Source organism: Aegilops tauschii, chromosome 4 (genome assembly GCF_002575655.3).
Source record: "Aegilops tauschii subsp. strangulata cultivar AL8/78 chromosome 4, Aet v6.0, whole genome shotgun sequence".
Lineage (NCBI taxonomy): Eukaryota > Viridiplantae > Streptophyta > Magnoliopsida > Poales > Poaceae > Aegilops > Aegilops tauschii.
This window is the reverse complement of record NC_053038.3, coordinates 325,806,410-325,826,835: the sequence shown is the minus strand read 5'-3', so window position 1 is coordinate 325,826,835 and position 20,426 is coordinate 325,806,410. Positions and strand designations below refer to the sequence as shown.

General features: G+C 47.8%; 1 protein-coding gene across 16 annotated transcripts; it reads right to left on the bottom strand.

Moving 5' to 3' along the window:
- Positions 1-8,318: 8,318 nt before the first annotated feature.
- Positions 8,319-18,799, bottom strand: LOC109773777 (uncharacterized). Of its 16 annotated transcripts, none has more exons than XR_012182069.1 (7): positions 17,739-18,799; positions 16,883-16,955; positions 10,201-10,368; positions 9,993-10,113; positions 9,541-9,701; positions 9,340-9,402; positions 8,380-8,732 (listed from the first exon to the last, which is right to left on the bottom strand). XR_012182069.1 is itself a non-coding variant. In XM_073496669.1 (5 exons), exons 1-5 carry the CDS (start codon positions 10,445-10,447, stop codon positions 8,622-8,624), a joined length of 477 nt encoding a protein of 158 aa, XP_073352770.1. In that variant the 5' UTR covers positions 10,448-10,649; the 3' UTR covers positions 8,380-8,621. The 16 variants fall into 16 exon arrangements, 1 of the variants encoding a protein (XP_073352770.1); XR_012182073.1 differs by having other exon boundaries at positions 9,993-10,037; XR_012182077.1 differs by lacking the exon at positions 9,541-9,701 and having other exon boundaries at positions 8,319-8,732.
- Positions 18,800-20,426: the final 1,627 nt, after the last annotated feature.

The window sequence follows — 20,426 nt, the reverse complement described above, 5'->3', positions numbered from 1 at the left end:
ACAAACAACACTACAAATTAAGTGGAGTTCAATATGCAACGAGTTGCATATTGACGAAACACCACATGCATTTATTTAGTTCTCTCTCGTTTATGTACCCAACAATATTAGATGTTATTAAACATGGCAAGGGGTGAATCATATGAAAGCTACCTATCTAGACAAGTTAAAATGAGGCCGGAACAACAAACAACAATTCGGGAAAATCCCCATGTCCATATTTTAGATTTGGTACTGTTCTGCCCTAAACCATATTTGTATTGTTGTTAAACAGGAAAATAAAGTGAACCAAGTGAACCAAGTTATTCTATGCATTTTTCCACCCCATTTACATATAAAGTTTAATTAGAAAGGAGCTACGGTTATTTAGTTATGAAATAAAGCATTTTAGAATGGCATTTATGCAAACATATTATGAAACTAGATGAAATTCTAAGCATTTTACATTTTTAAACCATTTTAAACCGATGCATGGTTAATGAGTTATTATATGCGTGAAGACTGGGGACTTTTCTGTAAAACTGCAGAACCCTGGCTAAAAGCTAAAATCGCAGTGCAGGGGAAAAAATACTACGGGCCGAAACTGGCTGGGCCACAACAAAGCAGAGGGGCTGGAGGGGCTGCTCACCCATGGGCCAAGCCCAGCTGGAGAGGAGGAGGCCCAAGCGGCGCAAGATGTGTCCCGGCCGTGGTCAACGCGAGGCGAGCGAGCTGCTCCTTCTCGTTTTTTTTAGAGTACGCCAATGGCGCACCATATTTTTATAGAAGGGAGCAAACATAATTACAAGAGGCTAGGCATAGATGCAAACATCCTGCTAGCGGAACCCACTCAACACCTAAGGAGAAAAGACCTAACTACTCACAAAACGGTGTATTCTTCCGACTCCGGCTTCATCCCATTCTCTAAGATCGTCAAAGATTTGGTGCACCAATTGTCTCAGCCTCCTCTGTTGCTCCAGACGCCCAAAAACTCTAGCATTCCTTTGTTTCCATATGGACCAAGTGACGACTATGACAATAGTGTCAAAACCTCTTCTATCCCTTGTCGCAATTGCACTCCGCACTTGAAGCCACCATGCCTCAAGTGAATCACCAGGTTGCGGCTGCCTAATGGTGACGCTGATTTCTGTGAAGCATAGATGCCAGACCTCCCGAGCGTAGGGGCAGTGGAGAAGTATGTGATCGACTGTGTCTTCCTCTTGTAAGCATGTGTAGCAAGCAGCCGTACTGTCTTGCAGGCCGTGCCTAGCTCGCCGATCCGAGGTCCAAAGTCTATATTGCACCGCTAGCCATGCAAAGATTTTGCATTTGAGGATCGCCCCACTCCTCCAAATACACTCATACGTTGGAGAAGTCGCAAGCCCAAGATGCAGAGCCTTATACACCGACCGGGCTGTGTACTGCCCCGAAGCGTCCCAAGGCCATGTAAACGTATCCGGCGCTTGAGGGTCACGACAAGCATCCATAGTAGCCACTCTGAGATGCATGAGCTGTATAAGGGCCATAAAAGGTGGCTCTCCATTAATATCCATCTCCCACCTACTATCCACCATAGCCTGGCCGACTGTCCATTTGTTTTGCACTCTGGTGGGAACCAAAGGTAAGATGGCCGGCGCAATGTCTTCCACCGCCCAGCCGTTCATCCATCGATCCTTCCAAAAGAGCACTCTGTTACCGGCTCCCACCGTGATTTGCACGAGTTGATTGAAAAGCTGCCTCGCTTCATCATCGACCAAGAACGGGATGCCTTGCCAAGGTTTATCCAAGTCCGTTCTCCTCAACCATTCCCATCTCACCCTAAGTGAAATAGCTTGCAACTTCAGATTCTTAACTCCGAGGCCTCCAAACCTTGTTGGGCGACATATGGTGTTCCACGCCACAAGGCATTGCCCGCCGTTGACCTTGTCCTTCCCAGCCCAAAAGAACGACCGCATCCAGGCGTTAATTTCATCAAACACCCAATTAGGAGCATTGAGCACCATTAGCTGATGGATAGGTCTCGCCGCCACCACTGATTTGATGAGTACAAGACGTCCTGGCCGTTGAATGAGACCTCGTTGCCAGGATGGGAAGAAACTCCTCACTTGATCGACGAGAGGCTGCCAGTCAGCTTTGGACAGTTGGTGAATCGCCAGGGGAATGCCCAGATACTTGCAAGGGAACTGCCCAAAGTCACATTGAAGGTGAGCGGCAACTCTACGCTGGTCGTCCTCCGTGCCGCGAATCAAGATCGCCTTTGATTTACTATAATTCACCTCCAAACCTGATGCATGGCCAAAGCTCGCCAGCGCCTGCTTGACAAAAATCAAGTCCATCTCCGTTGGTTTGATGAACAACGCAACGTCATCCGCGTAGATTGATAACCTTTGTGTCGGAGAGATCCCAGTGAGGTTGCTAACCACCCCTTCCTCAGCGCCTTTCCTGAACATCACCGTTAGGGCTTCCATCGCGATGACAAACAGTAGTGGTGAGACGGGATCCCCTTGGCGAAGGCCGCAAGCGTCCACAAAGCTCTGTCCCGGACATCCATTCACCACCACCTTTGTGCTTGCGGTCTGAAGCAAATATGGCCACCCACCTAATCCACGCCTCCCCAAAGCCTTTTTTCTCAACACTTGGAACAGAAACGGCCAGGACAAGGAGTCAAACGCCCTCGTAATGTCGAGCTTCAGGAACACTCCAAGCGTTTTTCTGGCATGAAGTTTCCTCGCGATCTGTCTCACCAGGAGGTAATTGTCGTGCAAACATCTACCAGCAATGAAAGCCGACTGATTTGCCTGGACAATTTCCTTCATTCGTCTCCTAGCCCTAAGAGCCAGTGCCTTGGCGAAGAGTTTCACAAAGCTGTGCGTCAGGCTAATCGGGCAATAATCTCCCACCGAATCAGCATCCGCGCGCTTAGGAATGAGAGTGATCAGCGCCTTGTTTAACTTGCCAAACCCGCGGCTGTCTCCGACATATAACTTCATGATAGCTGCCATAATATCATGCTTGATAATAGGCCATGCCTTTTGGTAGAACATGCCAATAAATCCGTCAGGCCCCGGCGCGCGATCAGCCGGAAGGTCTTTAATTACATTCCATATCTCCTCCTCCGTAAATATGGCGTCTAGGTCATGAAGATCCACAACTTCCATCTCAAGGTAATCAAGGTCAAGGGTGAACTCCCTGGCTTGGTACTTTCCCATTCTGTTTCTGAATTCAGAGGTGAACACCTCTTCCTTTTGGTGCTGCTCAGTGATAATATTATCGCCCTCCTTGACATGCACAATGTAGTTCTTGGTGCGTCTACCATTAGCCACCGCCTGGAAGAGTCTGGTGTTGGCATCGCCAGCACCCAGCCATCTAATCCTCGAGCGTTGCCTAGCAATCGTCCTCTCAAGCGATGCCAGCCCAAGCATAGTCATCTTCAGGGTTCTCCACAGCCATAGCTCTTCCGCGGTGAGGGAATGCGACTCCTGCACTTGCTCCAACCTTAGGATCACCCAGTTTGCTACTGTCAACCTGATTTTGATGTTACCCGTCTTCCTCTATCCCCACGATTGCAAAGACATGGCCGCGTTCTGGAATAGAGCGTCAAGACTTTTGAAAGGATCCACAATGGCATCATCACACACCCAGGCCTCTCGGACAGCATCATCAAACCCATCCAGCTTAGTCCAATACATCTCAAATCTAAATCTCCGCTTGGGGGCGCACATGGCCTGCATACATAAGTGTAGTGGGGCATGGTCCGAGACGTTTGTTCCCAGCGCCTGGAGAAAGCAGTCTGGGTTCGCAAGATCCCAATCCACTGATACGAGGAAAAGGCCGATTTTGGTAAGAGTAGGGTTGTCCCTCTCATTAGACCACGTGAAGCGCCTCCCATGCATGTACGGTTCTTTTAGCTCTAGGTCATCCACGAATGCTCTGAAGTAGTTCATGGTGCGCCTGTTAATGTTGGTGTTATTTTTCTCCGAGGCCCTAAGGATCATGTTAAAATCGCCCAGAAGCATCCAGGGACCGGGGCATGCCGCCCTTCGAAACCGCAGCTCCTGCAGAAACTCTAGTTTCTGATCGTCTCCTTGCGGTGCATACACTACTGAGATCCACCATAGGCTCCCGTCAAGGTTATGCACCTGGCCGGTGAGGGCATGTGTATCCAACACAACATGATCAACCTGCACCACGGTCGAATCCCACGCCAAGACCACACACCCACAGGTGTCAGTCGCCGGAAGGTAAGCAAAGCCATCATACGATGGTCCGATACATTGCATGATAGTAAATTGATCTACAACATCCAGTTTCGTCTCCTGAAGACACACCATATTACATTTGACCGATGAGATGAACTCCCTCACCGCCTTCTTCTTCGCCGGATTATTCAGGCCTCGCACGTTCCAACATGTGATCAAAGGGCTTGGATCCATGCTAAAACATGTGGAAACTCCAGCTGCCCGACTGCACAAAACTACGCAGCCAATGCCAACGTGTTGCCACCCTCAAGCTCGGGCCGTGGTGGTAGCATCTTGCCAAAGATCGTAGCAATCACGCGCACATGTTGCTGACGGAGTGGTGAGTCAAACAACTCCTTGAGCTCCTCCACAACCGCCTCATCTGGCTCCAAGTCCTCCGGAACCAAGCCGAGTGCCCTCAACAGCACATTCTCCGTCGGCGTCGTCTTTGATGGAGCATGCATCCCGGCCCTCTTGGCAGCTCTGGTCGTGGGACGGGGGGTGAAAGGCTCCGCATCCGAGCGAAGGGACGAGGCATGAACTTCCTTTAGAATGGGTGGTGCTAACCTCTTGATTATGTTAGTGCAGAAGGTCTTCATCCGTCCATACGCGACCTCCTCCTGCTGCGAAAACCCCTGGGCTCCTGAAGAACCCTGCTCCATCCGCACCGCGGCCTGCTGAGCCACATCCATTGCGCCCTGAGCTTCAACTTGTACTCCTTCTGCATTTGCATGCTGGGAGCCATCGCCATGCAGGGGTGAAATGACAGCCACGTCCCGTGTTGGAAATATGCCCTAGAGGCAATAATAAAATGGTTATTATTATATTTCCTTGTTCATGATAATTGTCTATTGTTCATGCTATAATTGTGTTATCCGGAAATCATAATACATGTGTGAATACATAGACCACAACATGTTCCTAGTGAGCCTCTAGTTGACTAGCTCGTTGATCAACAGATAGTCATGGTTTCCTGACTATGGACATGGGATGTCATTGATAACGGGATCACATCATTAGGAGAATGATGTGATGGACAAGACCCAATCCTAAGCATAGCACAAGATCGTGTAGTTCGTTTGCTAGAGCTTTTCCAAATGTCAAGTATCATTTCCTTAGACCATGAGATTATGCAACTCCCGGATACCATAGGAGTGCTTTGGGTGTGCCAAACGTCACAACGTAATTGGGTGGCTATAAAGGTGCACTACGGGTATCTCCGAAAGTGTCTGTTGGGTTGGCACGAATCGAGACTGGGATTTGTCACTCCGTATGACGGAGAGGTATCTCTGGGCCCACTCGGTAATGCATCATCATAATGAGCTCAATGTGACCAAGTGTTTGGTCACGAGATCATGCATTACGGTACGAGTAAAGTGACTTGCCGGTAACGAGATTGAACAAGGTATTGGGATATCGACGATCGAATCTCGGGCAAGTAACGTACCGATTGACAAAGGGAATTGTATACGGGATTGATTGAATCCTCGACATCGTGGTTCATCCGATGAGGTCATCGTGGAACATGTGGGAGCCAACATGGGTATCCAGATCCCGCTGTTGGTTATTGACCGGAGAGTCGTTCGGTCAGTCTGCATGTCTCCCGAACCCGTAGGGTCTACACACTTAAGGTTCGGTGACGCTAGGGTTGTAGAGATATTAGTATGCGGAAATCCGAAAGTTGTTCGGAGTTCCGGATGAGATCTCGGACGTCACGAGGAGTTCCAGAATGGTCCGGAGGTAAAGATTTATATATGGGAAGTCCTATTTTGGCCACCGGAAAATGTTCGGGATTTTTCGGTATTGTACCGGGAAGGTTCTAGAAGGTTCCGGAGTGGGGCCCACCAGCATGGGGGGACCCACATGAACGTGGGTAGTGGGGGCAAGGCCCCACACCCCTGGTCAAGGCGCACCAAGACCCCCCCTTAGAAGGAATAAGATCATATCCCGAAGGGATAAGATCAAGGTCCCTAAAAAAGGGGGATAACAATCGGTGAGGAAGGGAAATGGTGGGATTTTTTTTCCCACCTTTGCCAACGCCCCAATGGACTTGGAGGGCAAGAAACGAGCCCCCTCCACCCCTATATATAGTAGGGAGGCGCATGGGAGCCGTACCCCTGCCCCTGGCGCCTCCCTCTCCCTCCCGTGACACCTCTCCCTCTCGCTGAGCTTGGCGAAGCCCTGCCGAGATCCCCGCTGCTTCCACCACCACGCGCTCGTGCTGCTGGATCTCCATCAACCTCTCCCTCCCCCTTGCTGGATCAAGAAGGAGGAGACGTCTTCCCCAACCGAACATGTGTTGAACGCGGAGGTGCCGTCCGTTCGGCGCTCGGTCATCGGTGATTTGGATCACGACGAGTACGACTCCATCAACCCCGTTCACTTGAACGCTTCCGCTCGCGATCTACAAGGGTATGTAGACGCACTCTTTTCCCTCTCGTTGCTAGAAGACTCCATAGATTGTTCTTGGTGATGCGTAGAAATTTTTTAATTTCTGCAACGATCCCCAACATCCCGCACCTCCAGGCATGCATGGGCACGCGCCAATGGGAGTGAAGCCATCTCCTCGCATCCCGAGGAGCTAGCAGGTGGGTCTGCGCCTCCAGCAGATGCATGCTGGCAATCATTGCCAAGCAGGGGTGGTTAGCTGATCGCGTCCTGCCCCATCATGCATGAATGCGCTCCGATGCATGCAGAAGGGGCATGCACCAATGGGTCCCTTTCTGCGGCCTTGTCCTTATCCGTGGCGGCAGCAAGCAGCACACTCTTGTCGACACGCGGTAGCATGCTCACCACTTGAGTTGGTTCCTGGCTCCGCACCGTCTCGAAATCCGGTCCCAGCAGTGGAGGGTCGATGGCCCGTCCCCTCGTACTGCTAAGGCCCACCTCCCTCTTGTCCACATCCGAACCTGCCAATACTGCGCTCGGGCCCTCCGGCAACTGCGGATTGCACTGGATTGGCTCCTGCTCCTCGACCACAGCGTTGGTCACATCAGCCTGGTTAGAGATTTGAACCAGGCCGGCTCCCATCACCGCATCTTTGGGATCCGAGGCGGGGGTGGTGGTACCCGAGGTGATCCTTCTCGTCACTGAAGAACAAAGACAGCAGCAGCAGGTTCGGGGCGACGGACGGTGGGAACGGCTGCCGGCGACGTGGGACTTGGGCGCGACGCTGGAGATGGTGGGGCGGCCATGGCGGGGCTCCCGGCGACGAGGACAAGGCGAGGAGGAGCGGATCCAGGCGGAGGCGACCAGGAACTTGGCGCGCGAGCAAGGAACTTGGCACGGGCGAGAGACTTGAGGTCCAGGAGCCATGGCATCAGCGGGAGCTGCTGGTCGGAGAGGTGGCCGGCGGGCGAGGGGTCCTAGTCCGGTTACTTGCCGGACGGCGACGGCGCGAGGAGTCTCTGGACGGCGACGAGGTGTTGCGCGAGGGGAGGAACGCGTGGCCTCGAGCGCCTGGCTGTCGAAGCAGAGGAGCGGGACGACGCTGCAGCTGTTGTCGCCGGCGGCGTGTACGCGCAAGGCCGCGGGGAGGCGCTGGTGCTCACGATCCACTCGGGAACGAACAGAGGAGGGAAGAGGAGGCACGGCCCCGGGCGTCCTCGAGCATGCGGGCGGGCGGACCTGGATCGGGAGCTTGGCTCTCCATCACGCTCGTCCCTGTGAACCAGCGAGAGGAAAAGACCTGAGAAGTGGTAGGAGGCTTGCGGGAGGAGGCAGCAGGTGAGGTGGATGGAGTTGGATCGAGAGTAGCTCTGGTTGGCCGGGCGGATCGAGGGGAGGCCTCGAGTGGTTGGTTCGGTTGGAAATTTGAGGGAGGATTTGGATCAGGGAAGAACTCGAGGTAGGAGGAGACAAGAGGAGTGGCGGTTGGTCTCGGGTTAGACAAATATATATAACTAGATAATTGTCCGTGCGTTGCTGCGGAACATTTTATACTCCTTCCATTCCAAAATATAAGAATGTTTTTAACATTAGTATAGTGTCAAAAACGTTCTTATATTCTGAGACAGAGGGAGTAATAATCAATTGAGTAGCAGCCTAAATAGAGGTTACATGACAGAATAATATCACATAGGTCCTTCAACCCTCACCAAGTGCCAGGCAACCGGTAGCATGCTTAAAACCACTTATGCTCCTGTCTGTAGGACAAACAAAGTGAACACAGCCAATGAACTCATCCATGCTTATACTGTAAAGAAATTATAAATTTAGTGGCTTGAATTTAAAAGCTAAAGAAAGGATGAAACAAAATGTAATTAGCCAAATGATTGAACAGCGAAGGCACGCATGACTGTTTTATGCGTGTACAGGGTGCCAGCAGCCCCGTTTGAGCTACCCGCAGCAGGAAATTGTCTTGTCGGATACTTGTCTATTGATGGGAGAAGCAAAACCACCGAATCATCTTAGATCCTTGCCATCAGCGGAAAATCGCTCGACACTTGCAGCAGGACTCTGACCAAATCTGAGAATAAGCTTGCCATCCAGGACATATGGTATCACAATTGTCGACTGTAATATGTAACAAATAGAAGCCGTCAGAATCATATTTCCATGCCCCCTAAATAAGTACACAGACTAACAGAATGTGCATATGATAAATCAGTGCAAACATAAGCTTGTGCTCTCTAAATAATTATGGAGACTAATAAAATGTGCATATGATAACTCTAGCAAAAATAAAATTCAGATATGAGAGCTTGTGTGCCAATGCGGGAGCAGAACCTGGCAAAAAAAGAGGAGACCAATTCGCAACAAAAGAAAATAAATAAAGAAGCCAATGTGCATCCCTGCAGATAAGTAATTTCGCAGCATATGTACAGTGCAGAGAAATAAGCACAAATAATGTACCGATGGTGCACAAACTAATGATTTTCTTCTTCTAAACGGTAAGCACTTCTACCCATTTATTATTTAAGAATAAGAACGTTAGGTTTATTTTTTATTCAAAGAGCAGAGGTCGATTAGGACAAACTGAATGTCATGCATGGACTCGAGGAGCATATGAAAATAAATCTAAATTCAAGCGCAAAGAGGTGCTTGTCGAATCAAATTTTAGGTGCATAGCTAATCATATTCTGAATATTTTGCTTTCTGAATAACAGTGAATAATTCTTACCATGAAGTGCATATACCAATAATTTTTTAGCGCAGGTTGAGAGTGAGTGAGATGGTTATGACCCTGCATCACAACATATTGAGATGTCAGTCAAAACTCAAGAGTCATGTTCTCAAGCTTTTTTTTACTAAAGCTGAAAATATAGAGGTACTAATTCTAGGTATGGGAGAGTCATGTTCTTCAGCAAGGCTATATTTTTACTTCAGAACGCTTTCCATTCGTCAGGATCTATCCTCCCACTGTTGTTCAAGTCTGCCTCCTTGAATGTCTGTTGGAATGTAATTTAGCATAAACATATGGATAGCTTTAATGCTCCTTGCGCAGCAACATTTGATCTGGATGTGGTGTACCTAACCCACAATCTGTTCGACAGCATCATTAGAAAGATGTAGGCCTGATTCATTCAAGATTGACACACCCAAACTATCAAACTGTAAACTTGTAAAGGTAGTGTGTGTGCTATACTTAGCGGCCGATATAATGGGTTTTGTGTTATTTTTTAATGAACCAAAGAGTAGTTCTGACAGAGCTGAAGTATAAGCATCTAAATGGACAAATTGCAATTTATAGTGGTATGCTCAAAACATCGTGAAGTACTCTATTAAGTTGTCAGGATTATGTGCAGAATAATTCATTTAATAAAAGATACATACCTCTTCATATTCGACGCTGCTACTTGTGCCTCGCAGAACCATAGTCTGAATGCAAGAATTGAACATATATAAACACAAGTCACCCCAAATCCTATATAGCAGCCTACTGCCACTTGAATATCTACACATAATCAAACACACGCTGTCACATACTGAAAAAACAGAGGTATGAATCAAAGAAATAAGGTGGGGAAGAAATAGCCTGAACTGAAGGCGTCCTTCCTGATCTCCAATGGTGCATCTAGGAGGGCATGGTGGGCGGCGGCTGACAACATTCTTCCTCCACGGTGTTCCCAAGAGGCGGACGACATCTATGTTGACGCAGACCCCTTCCTCTCCGCCCAAGGGCCGCAGTTTGGCAACCGGCGCTGACGTCCTGCGGAGGAGGCACACCACGTTGAGCAATAGGAAGATCACAGGAAAACATGTTGTGGAGATCACATCGGCAACAACATCAGTCCGTCTCCTCGTCTGCTTGTGCCGCTAGGTCCGTCGACGGGCGGCAACCGATTTGGTGTGGATTGGCGAGCACGGGAGGTGGAGTCTTGTACCGGTGGCAGATTTGATAGGCGAGCCAAGAAGATGGAACAGCGGAGGCAGACTTTGTTGCGGAAGGGAGTGGATGTGGAAGGGGAAGGGGTATAGGCGCCGAATAATCTCGAGACTGCGTTTCTGCTGCGTGGAAGGGGAGGAGAGAGGGTCGTTCTGTTCTCTGGTCAAGCGGTAACAGAGGATGATGTGGCAGAGCAGCTGTGGTGGTAGGGCCCATCTGTAAGCCGGTAATTCAAAGTTGACGTGGCAGAGCTGCTGAGGTGGATAGACTGCATGTCAAGAAAAATAAGATAGTGGGGATCAATTATTTAGGTATTATAGATATAGATGAGTGGGTTAGGTTAGGGGTTATCTCGACCCTCCGATTGTAATTGGACGGCCCGGAAAAAATAGGCTAGGTTAGGTTAACAAAGAACCGAAGATATTTAGGGGATGTTTGTGGATGATCCGGATCCATCGGTGATGACTGAGCGGGTTGGGTTCGGGGAAGTTTCCGGACGCGCGCGAGGGGGTCGGTGCACTATGCAGAGAGGGTCAATGGTCGGACAACAAAAGAACGGCTGGTCTGAGAAAGGTCAACGAAGGCGAGGATGAAGCGGCAACTACGAACGGATGCAAGTTTTATGAAAACATGTGGATGCAATGCTAATAATGACATGATGAAATGCAACAAACAAATAAAACACACGGCGACAATGAAAAACAAGGAAGGCATCTGGAACGTCGGTCTTGGGGCATCACAACACTCCTCCACTTATAAGAGATCTCGTCCCGAGATCTAGGATGGCACCGGAGAGAAACGGAAGAGGAAGAGAAAAGGGAAATCTAAGTTGCATCTTCGACAAACGAGTGAAACCACGAACCTTGAGAGGTTGAAAACTGGAAAGAAGAACACAAACGAGTTGAACGAAGTTGAGAGCACTCTGGTAGAAAAGAGAAACAAGGAACACCATGTGAACCTTGGAGGTTGCAAAGCTATGAATGACGAGCACAATGTTCAAGAAGGAATTGAAACCACTCTGGCTGAAACGAGGCAAGCAAGGAACAAGGCAGAGAAAAATCGGACTGCACTCCGGAATGGAAAAGAGATGCATGACTTGACAAGATGAAAAGAACTTGAAGAGAAGACACAACGCTCCGGTTAAATGGATAAGCACGAAAAGAACACGATCCTCACAATTCGAGATGATGAGTGAAGAGAGCAACATCACCATGCCTTCGGAAGAAAGAATAGAAGATAGATCATTGGTATAAAGAATGGAGAAGAAAATGCCAACTTCTGCCACAAATTAGCTTGGAAAGCACCCTTCCAAGAAGGTCATAACGGAGTTGTTGGAAATCCAACAACGAAACGAATAAGCTTGTAGTGGGCTTATGGAAAACTTCTCATAATTGAGGCAAAATTCTGCCACTACGGAAACAATTGATTGTTTAAGTTCAACGGAGAGATGAAAACTTCTTTCATCGAGAGGATAGGAGGAAAAGCTTGGATCATTGATAAGCACCACAAATAGCAATATTCCCAATGGAAGGCTTTAGGTGAAATCTATACCAAGATAACTCCAAGGAAGAAAATGATGGGTTTAAATATCTCATTCCCGACAACTTGTCAATCATGAAACATGAAGGAAACTGTCAAAATGACATAACACCACCTCAAAAGATAAGATAGAAAGAATTGCACCTCGGAATGCAAGATGAAGAATGCTTGAACTCCTCAAAACAAGACATGTGTTGAACACCATGTTTATTTTAGAGTATAGCTTGGCGGATCTTAACTCCGAGAGAAATCTTGAAGAACAATTGGAGAATGAATGAGATCTTCGATGAACCACCATGAAGAAACTGTCGAAGAACTCCAGATAGATAACAAGATTATCGCAACGAAAGGAAAATTGAAAGAACAAAATGAAGGCTTGCAATGATTTAGATGGGGCTTCGGGACGAGGTAATTGAGAGCTTGGAACTCCAGAAACAAAAGATGAAGCATCTTGAACCGAGAATGTTATATGATGAACAACTCCGGAACGAAGAACTTAATCACTTGAATGAAACGAGAATAAGAATTATGTTATGTGTATCCTTCACCAATTTAAATTGATGATAAGCAACGGATTTGGCACACTACTTATTCTTTTGCAAGGATTGAAGAGAGATATAGCGCCAACTTGAAGAAGTCTTTGGCGAATCACCGGGAGGATTGGAAAGAACGAATGAAATGATACGATAATAAAGGAATAGGAATGTTGAACAAACCACCGGTAGGATTATGAGAGAACAAATGAATTGATATGATAACAAGAGAAGAGGAATCTTGAATGGACCACCGTAAGAATTGGAAATGAAAGTAGCAAAGGCACAATTCACCGGGAAGAATTAGAAAACGAATAAAGATACTTGAGGGAATTTAGATACATGAGGACGAAGAGATCATGAACTGATTAGAGGATATTTGGTTATGTGTTGACGGATGTTCTCGTCACAAGAATATCGGAAAGATCCCAAGATACCCGCGTGATCCTAAAAAAAATTAGTGAAATTTGAGGAGAGGAAAGACAAAACATCTACATCAAGAGGCCTCACGAGAGCGACGAAGGGACTGAGGAGTAAAAAGAATCCTACTCTCCGATATATATAATCCTAAGACTCAAAACATTTTTGTTCTAGACTCAAGAACGTCACCGATTCGATCAAGCAGGGGGCTCCTAAGTCGGGGATGGCTCTGATTACCAACTTATAACACCCACAATGCGGCTATATCTCTCACGTGTCGAGGCACGACTTAGAGGCACAACCGCATTGTGTTTTTGTCGCAAGAAGGGTCATCTTCACACAATCCCATGTAATGAACAAGAATGGGATAAAGAGTTGGCTTACAATCGCCACTTCACACAATACATAAATGAATCATACATCAATCAGAGTACACACATAGGTCCGACTACGGAACCAAAAGAAAAGAAGACAACCCCAAATGCCAGATCCCTGATCGTCCCAACTGGGCACCACTACTGATCAACATGAAAAGAAACATAGTAACGACCAAGTTCTTCATCGAGCTCTCACTTGAGCTAGGTAGCATCGCCTGCAACTGTTTGGAAGTATCTGGTGAGTCATGAGGACTCAGCAATCTCACACCCGCGAGATCAAGCCTATTTATGCTTATAGGAAAGGATGGGGTAATGAGGTGGAGTTGCAGCAAGCACTAAGCATATATGGTGGCTAACATACGCAAATGAGAGCGAGAAGAGAAGCAACGGAACGGTCGTGAAGCTAGCAATGATCAAGAAGTGATCCTGAACTCCTACTTACGTCAAACATAACCCAAAAACCGTGTTCTCTTCCCGGACTCCGCCGAAAAGAGACCATCACGGCTACACACGCGGTTGATGCGTTTTAATTAAGTCGAGTGTCAAGTTCTCTACAACCGGATATTAACAAATTCCCATCTGCCACATAACCGCGGGCACGGCTTTTGAAAGATAATACCCTGCAGGGGTGTCCCAACTTAGCCCATTATAAGCTCTCACGGTCAACGAAGGATATTCCTTCTCCCGGGAAGACCCGATCAGTCTCGGAATCCCGGTTTACAAGACATTTCGACAATGGTAAAACAAGACCAGCAAAGCCGCCCGAATGTGCCGACAAATCCTGATAGAAGCTGCACATATCTCGTTCTCAAGGCACACCGGATTGTCCAAACTTCCGGTAGGCGAGCCCAGAGTTGCCCCTGGTGGCCACCGGCGGCTGACAGGTTGGACCAACACTCAGAGGAGCACTGGCCCGGGGGTTTAAAATAAAGATGACCCTTGAGTCTGCAGAACCCAAGGGAAAAGGCTTAGGTGGCAAATGTTAAAACCAAGGTTGGGCCTTGCTGGAGGAGTTTTATTCAAGGCGAACTGTCAAGGGGGTCCCATAAATCACCCAACCGCGTAAGGAACACAAAATCAAGGAACATAACACCGGTATGACGGAAACTAGGGCGGCAAGAGTGGAACAAAACACCAAGCATAAGGTCGAGCCTTCCACCCTTTACCAAGTATATATATGCATTAATTAAGATAAGAGATATTGTGATATCCCAACTTATCCATGTTCCAACATGGAACAAACTTCATCTTCACCTGCAACTAGCGACGCTATAAGAGGGGCTGAGCAAAAGCGGTAACATAGCCAAACAACGGTTTGCTAGGAAGGGTGACAAGGTTAGAGGTTCATGGCAATTTGGGAGGCTTGATAAGCAAGTGGTAGGTAGCGCGGCAAAGCAATAGAGCGAACAACTAGCAAGCAAAGATAGAAGTGATTTCGAGGGTATGGTCATCTTGCCTGTAATCCCGCTAGGAAGAAGAACGAGTCCATGAAGAAGACAAACAGATGTAGTCGAACGAATCCTCACAACTCCGGAACGAAACCGAAGCTAACGAGAGAAGCAAACCAGAAAGAAGCAAACAACATAGTAAACAACCATCACATAAACATGGCATGATGCACAATCAAGTATGATGCATGTCCGATTTTATGAGGCATGGCATAGCAAAATGCACAAACAATACTACAAATTAAGTGGATCTCAATATGCAACTCGTTGCATATTGACGAAACACCACATACGATTATATAGTTCTCTCTCGGTTATGTACCCAACAATATTAAATGTTGTTAAACATGGAAAAAGGTGAAGCATAAGTAAACTAACTATTTAGGCAAGTTTAAATGAGGCCGGAAACACAAACAACAATTCCGGAAAATCCCCATGTGCATATTTTTGATTTGGTACTGTTCTGCCTAAAACCATATTTTATTGTTTTGAAACAGGAAAATAAAGTACACCAAGTTAATCTATGCATTTTTCTACCCCATTTTCATATAAAGTTTATTTAAAATGGAGCTACGGTTATTTAGTTATGAAATAAATCATTTTAACATGGCATTATGCAAAATTAAACAAACAACAAGTTTAAACATTTTAAACATGGATGAGTGGCAGATTATGAAACTAGATGAAAAACTAAGCATATTTCATATATAAATTATTTACATATGATGCACAGTTATTTAGTTATTAGATGCATGAATACTAGGGGTTCTATATATAGCAAGTCGATTTTTGGATAAGGGCATTTGGTCCCTCCGATCTTAATTTGACGGTCCCGGAAAAATAGGCTAGGGAGACCAAATAAGAAAGGGAGATGTTTTATAGATGTTTGGAGATGATCCGGACCCATCGGTAGCGATAGTCCGGGTCGGGTTCGGGGGCAAGTTTCGGACGCGCGCGAGAGGTTTGACGAAAGGCCAAGGAGACATGGGGGTTTTTACGGCCTCAAAGAAGAGAGAGAAGAGAGCGGTCCATTTGATATGACAGGTCAACAGAGACAAGGGAGAAGCGGCAACTGTGAACGACTACGGGTTTTATGAAACCATGCGGATGCAATGCGGATGATGCGATGATGAATGCAACAAACAAATAAAACACACGACAACAACGAAAAACAAGGAAGGCATCTGGAGCGTCGGTCTCGGGGCGTTACAACAAGCTCTCACGATCAACGAAGGATTTCCTTCTCCCGGAAAGACCCGATTAGTCTCGGAATCCCGGTTACAAGACATTTCGACAATGGTAAAACAAGACCAGCAAGACCACCCGACTGTGCCGACAAATCCCGATAGGAGCTGCACATATCTCGTTCTCAGGGCACACCGGATGAGACATCCTACGAGTAAAACCAACCCTCAAGTTTCCCCGAGGTGGCCCCGCAGTCTACTCGGTTCGGACCAGCACTCAGAGGAGCACTGGCCCCGGGGGGTTAAAATAAAGATGACCCCCGAGCTCGCGAAAACCCAAGGGAAAGGTATAGGTTGTTGGGCAAATGTAAAACCAAGGTTGGGCCTTGCTGGAGGAGTTTTATTCAAAGCGAACTGTCAAGGGGGTCCCATAACCCCAACCGCGTAAGGAACGCAAAATCAAGGAACATAACACCGATATGACGGAAACTAGGGCAACAAGAGTGGAACAAAACACCAGGCATAAGGCCGAGCCTTCCACCCTTTACCAAGTATATAGATGCATTAATTAAATAAGAGATATTGTGCTATCCCAACATGTCCATGTTCCAACATGGAACAAACTTCAACTTCCCCTGCAACTAGCACCGCTATAAGAGGGGCTGAGCAAAAGCGGTAACTTAGCCAAACAACGGTTTGCTAGGAAGGATGGTTAGAGGCTTGACATGGCAATATGGGAGGCATGATAAACAGGTGGTAGGTAGCGCAACATAGAGATAGAGCGAACAACTAGCAAGCAAAGATAGAAGTGATATCGAGGGTAATGGTCATCTTGCCTGAGATCCCGCTAGGAAGAAGAACGAGTCCGTGAAGAAGAGAAGCGGACGGAGTCGAAACGAATCCTCACAACTCCGGAACGAAACCGAAGCAAACCGGAAAGAAGCAAACAACATAGTAAACAACCATCACATAAACATGGCATGATGCACAATCAAGTATGATGCATGTCCATTTAATGAGGCATGACATGGCAAAGTGCAACAAACAATACTACAAATTAAGGAGTTCAATATGCAACGAGTTGCATATTGACGAAACACCAGATGCATTTATTTAGTTCTCTCTCGTTTATCTACCCAACAATATTAGATGTTATTAAACATGGCAAGGGGTGAAGCATATGAAAGCTACCGATCTAGACAAGTTTAAATGAGGCCGGAACAACAAACAACAATTCCGGAAAATCCGCATGTCCATATTTTAGATTTGGTACTGTTCTGCCCTAAACCATATTTGTATTGTTGTTAAACAGGAAAATAAAGTGAACCAAGTTATTCTATGCATTTTTCCACCCCATTTACATATAAAGTTTAATTAGAAAGGAGCTACGGTTATTTAGTTATGAAATAAAGCATTTTAGCATGGCATTTATGCAAATAAGAACAAATAACATTTTTAACATGGATGAAAGCAGCATATTATGAAACTAGATGAAATTCTAAGCATTTTACATTTTTAAACCATTTTAAACCGATGCATGGTTAATGAGTTATTATATGCATGAAGACTAGAGACTTTTCTGTAAACTGCAGAACCCTGGATAAAAGCTAAAATCGCAGTGCAGGGAAAAAATACTACGGGCCGAAACTGGCTGGGCCACAACAAGGCAGAGGGGCTGCAGGGGCTGCTCACCCATGGGCCAAGCCCAGCTGGAGAGGAGGAGGCCCAAGCGGCGCAAGATGTGGCCCGGCCGTGGTCAACGCGAGGCGAGCAAGCTGCTCCTTCTCGTTACTGAAGAACAAAGACAGCAGCTGCAGGTTCGGGGCGACGGACGGTGGGAACGGCTGCCGGCGACGTGGGACTTGGGCGCGACGCTGGAGATGGTGGGGCGGCCATGGCAGGGCTCCCGGCGACGAGGACAAGGCGAGGAGGAGCGGATCCAGGCGGAGGCGACCAGGAACTTGGCACGCGAGCAAGGAACTTGGCGCGGGCGAGAGACTTGAGGTCCAGGAGCCATGGCATCAGCGGGAGCTCCTGGTCGGAGAGGTGGCCGGCGGGCGAGGGGTCCTAGTCCGGTTACTTGCCGGACGGCGACGGCGCGAGGAGTCTCTGGACGGCGACGAGGTGTTGCGCGAGGGGAGGAACGCGTGGCCTCGAGCACCTGGCTGTCGAAGCAGAGGAGCGGGACGACGCTGCAGCTGTTGTCGCCGGCGGCGTGGACGCGCAAGGCCGCGGGGAGGCGCTGGTGCTCACGATCCACTCGGGAACGAACAAGGAGGGAAGAGGAGGCACGGCCTCGGGCGTCCTCGAGCATGCTGGCGGGCGGACCTGGATCGGGAGCTTGGCTCTCCATCACGCTCGTCCCTGTGAACCAGCGAGAGGAAAAGACCTGAGAGAGAGAGATCCAGGGGAAAAACAAAGGGAGAAGAAGGAACGGGCGGTTCCTGGTGACTGTTGCTACTGGCCGGGAACCTTCGACGGGGAAGCACCAACGAGGAGGATGCTGAGCGCGGGAGGCCGGCGCTGGGTCATTGCGGGAGCACCTGGACAGGGGCTCGAACAAGCAGGGGATCAGGCGAGGTGGTAGGAGGCTTGCGGGAGGACGCAGCAGGTGAGGTGGATGGAGTTGGATCGAGAGGAGCTCTGGTTGGCCGGGCGGATCGAGGGGAGGCCTCGAGTGGTTGGTCCGGTTGGAAATTTGAGGGAGGATTTGGATCGGGGAAGAACCCGAGGTGGGTGTAGACAAGAGGAGTGGCGGCGGCAGCTAGGAGGATCCCTATAAATTAGGGATTTGGTCTCGGGTTAGACAAATACTCCCTCTGTCCGGAAATACTTGTCGAAGAAATGCACAAAAATGAATGTATCTAGAACTAAAATACATCTACATACATCCATTCCTCTAACGAGTATTTCCGTACAGAGGGAGTATATGTAATGAGTGGGTTAGGTTAGGGGTTATCTCGACCCTCCGATTGTAATCGGACGGCCTGGAAAAAATAGGCTAGGTTAGGTTAACAAAGAACCGAAGATATTTAGGGGATGTTTGTGGATGATCCGGATCCATCGGTGATGACTGAGTGGGTTGGGTTCGGGGAAGTTTCCGGACGCGCGCGAGGGGGTCGGTGCACTATGCAGAGAGGGTCAAACGGTTGGACAACAAAAGAACGGTTGGTCTGAGAAAGGTCAACGGAGGCGAGGATGAAGCGACAACTACGAACGGATGCAAGTTTTATGAAAACATGTGGATGCAATGCTAATGATGACATGATGAAATGCAACAAACAAATAAAACACATGGCGACAACGAAAAACAAGGAAGGCATCTGGAACGTCGGTCTTGGGGCGTCACACTTGAACTCCGCCATCATGGTCCTTGCCGCATCCGTCAAAGTCTGGTTCTTCCTTTCCGCTACACCATTTTGTTGTGGGGTGTGTGGTGCGGAATATTGATGCTTGATCCCCTCATCACTAAGAAACTCATCCAAGGTGTAGTTCTTGAACTTGGTGCCATTGTCACTTCTTATTGTCAAGATCTTTGCATTGTGTTGATGTTGGGCTTCATTTGCAAAGTCAATGATGGTTTGTTGGGTCTCGCTCTTCCTCTTGAAGAAATATACCCAGGTGTATCTTGAATAATCATCCACAATCACCAAGTAATACTTTCTACCCCCAAGGCTATCAAAGGATGGAGGCCCAAAGAGATCCAAATGAAGGAGCTCCAAAGGCCTCTTCGAGTAAATGATAGTCGTGGGAGGGTGAGCCTTTTCATGTAGCTTTCCTTCGATACAAGCACTGCAAGCACGATCTTTGGAAAAACTAACATTTATTAGTCCACGGACGTGGTCCCCCTTGAAAAGACTTTGCAAATATCTTATATTTACATGGGCTAAACGGCGATGCCAAAGCCATCCCACGTCAACTTTAGCCATTAGGCATGTCGTGGTCTTAGTGGGTCGCTCCGAAAAGTTAATCACATAGAGACCGTTCTCGACATGCCCAACAAAGGCTACTTTAAGAGTCTTGCTTCACAAGAGGGCCATAGTATCAATATCAAAGAAAGTGGCAAAGCCCATGAGTGCAAGTTGACGAACGGAAAGTAAATTGTATGCAAGGGACTCAACAAGCATGACCTTCTCGATCGTGAGATCATGAGAAATGACAACCTTGCCGAGTCCCAATACCTTAGAGGACGAGGCATAACCCCACTCGACATTGGTGGGAATAGATGGAATCTTGTGCACGTCCACCACCAAGTCCTTGCTTTCGGTCATATGATTTGTAGCTCCACTATCGAGCAACCATGATCCCCCACCGGAAGCATACACCTACAAGAGATAAATGCTTGGTTTTAGGTACCCATTTTGTAATGGGTCCTTTGAT

What these genes read in the sequence shown, in the direction of transcription:
- LOC109773777 (XM_073496669.1), bottom strand. An exon ending in GCAGCGTCGAATATGAAGAG is followed by an intron (nt 9,403 to 9,992) that starts GTATGTATCTTT and finishes GTTGTGATGCAG; the next exon opens with GGTCATAACCATCTCACTCA. An exon ending in ATTGGTATATGCACTTCATG is followed by an intron (nt 8,733 to 9,339) that starts GTAAGAATTATT and finishes TACATATTACAG; the next exon opens with TCGACAATTGTGATACCATA.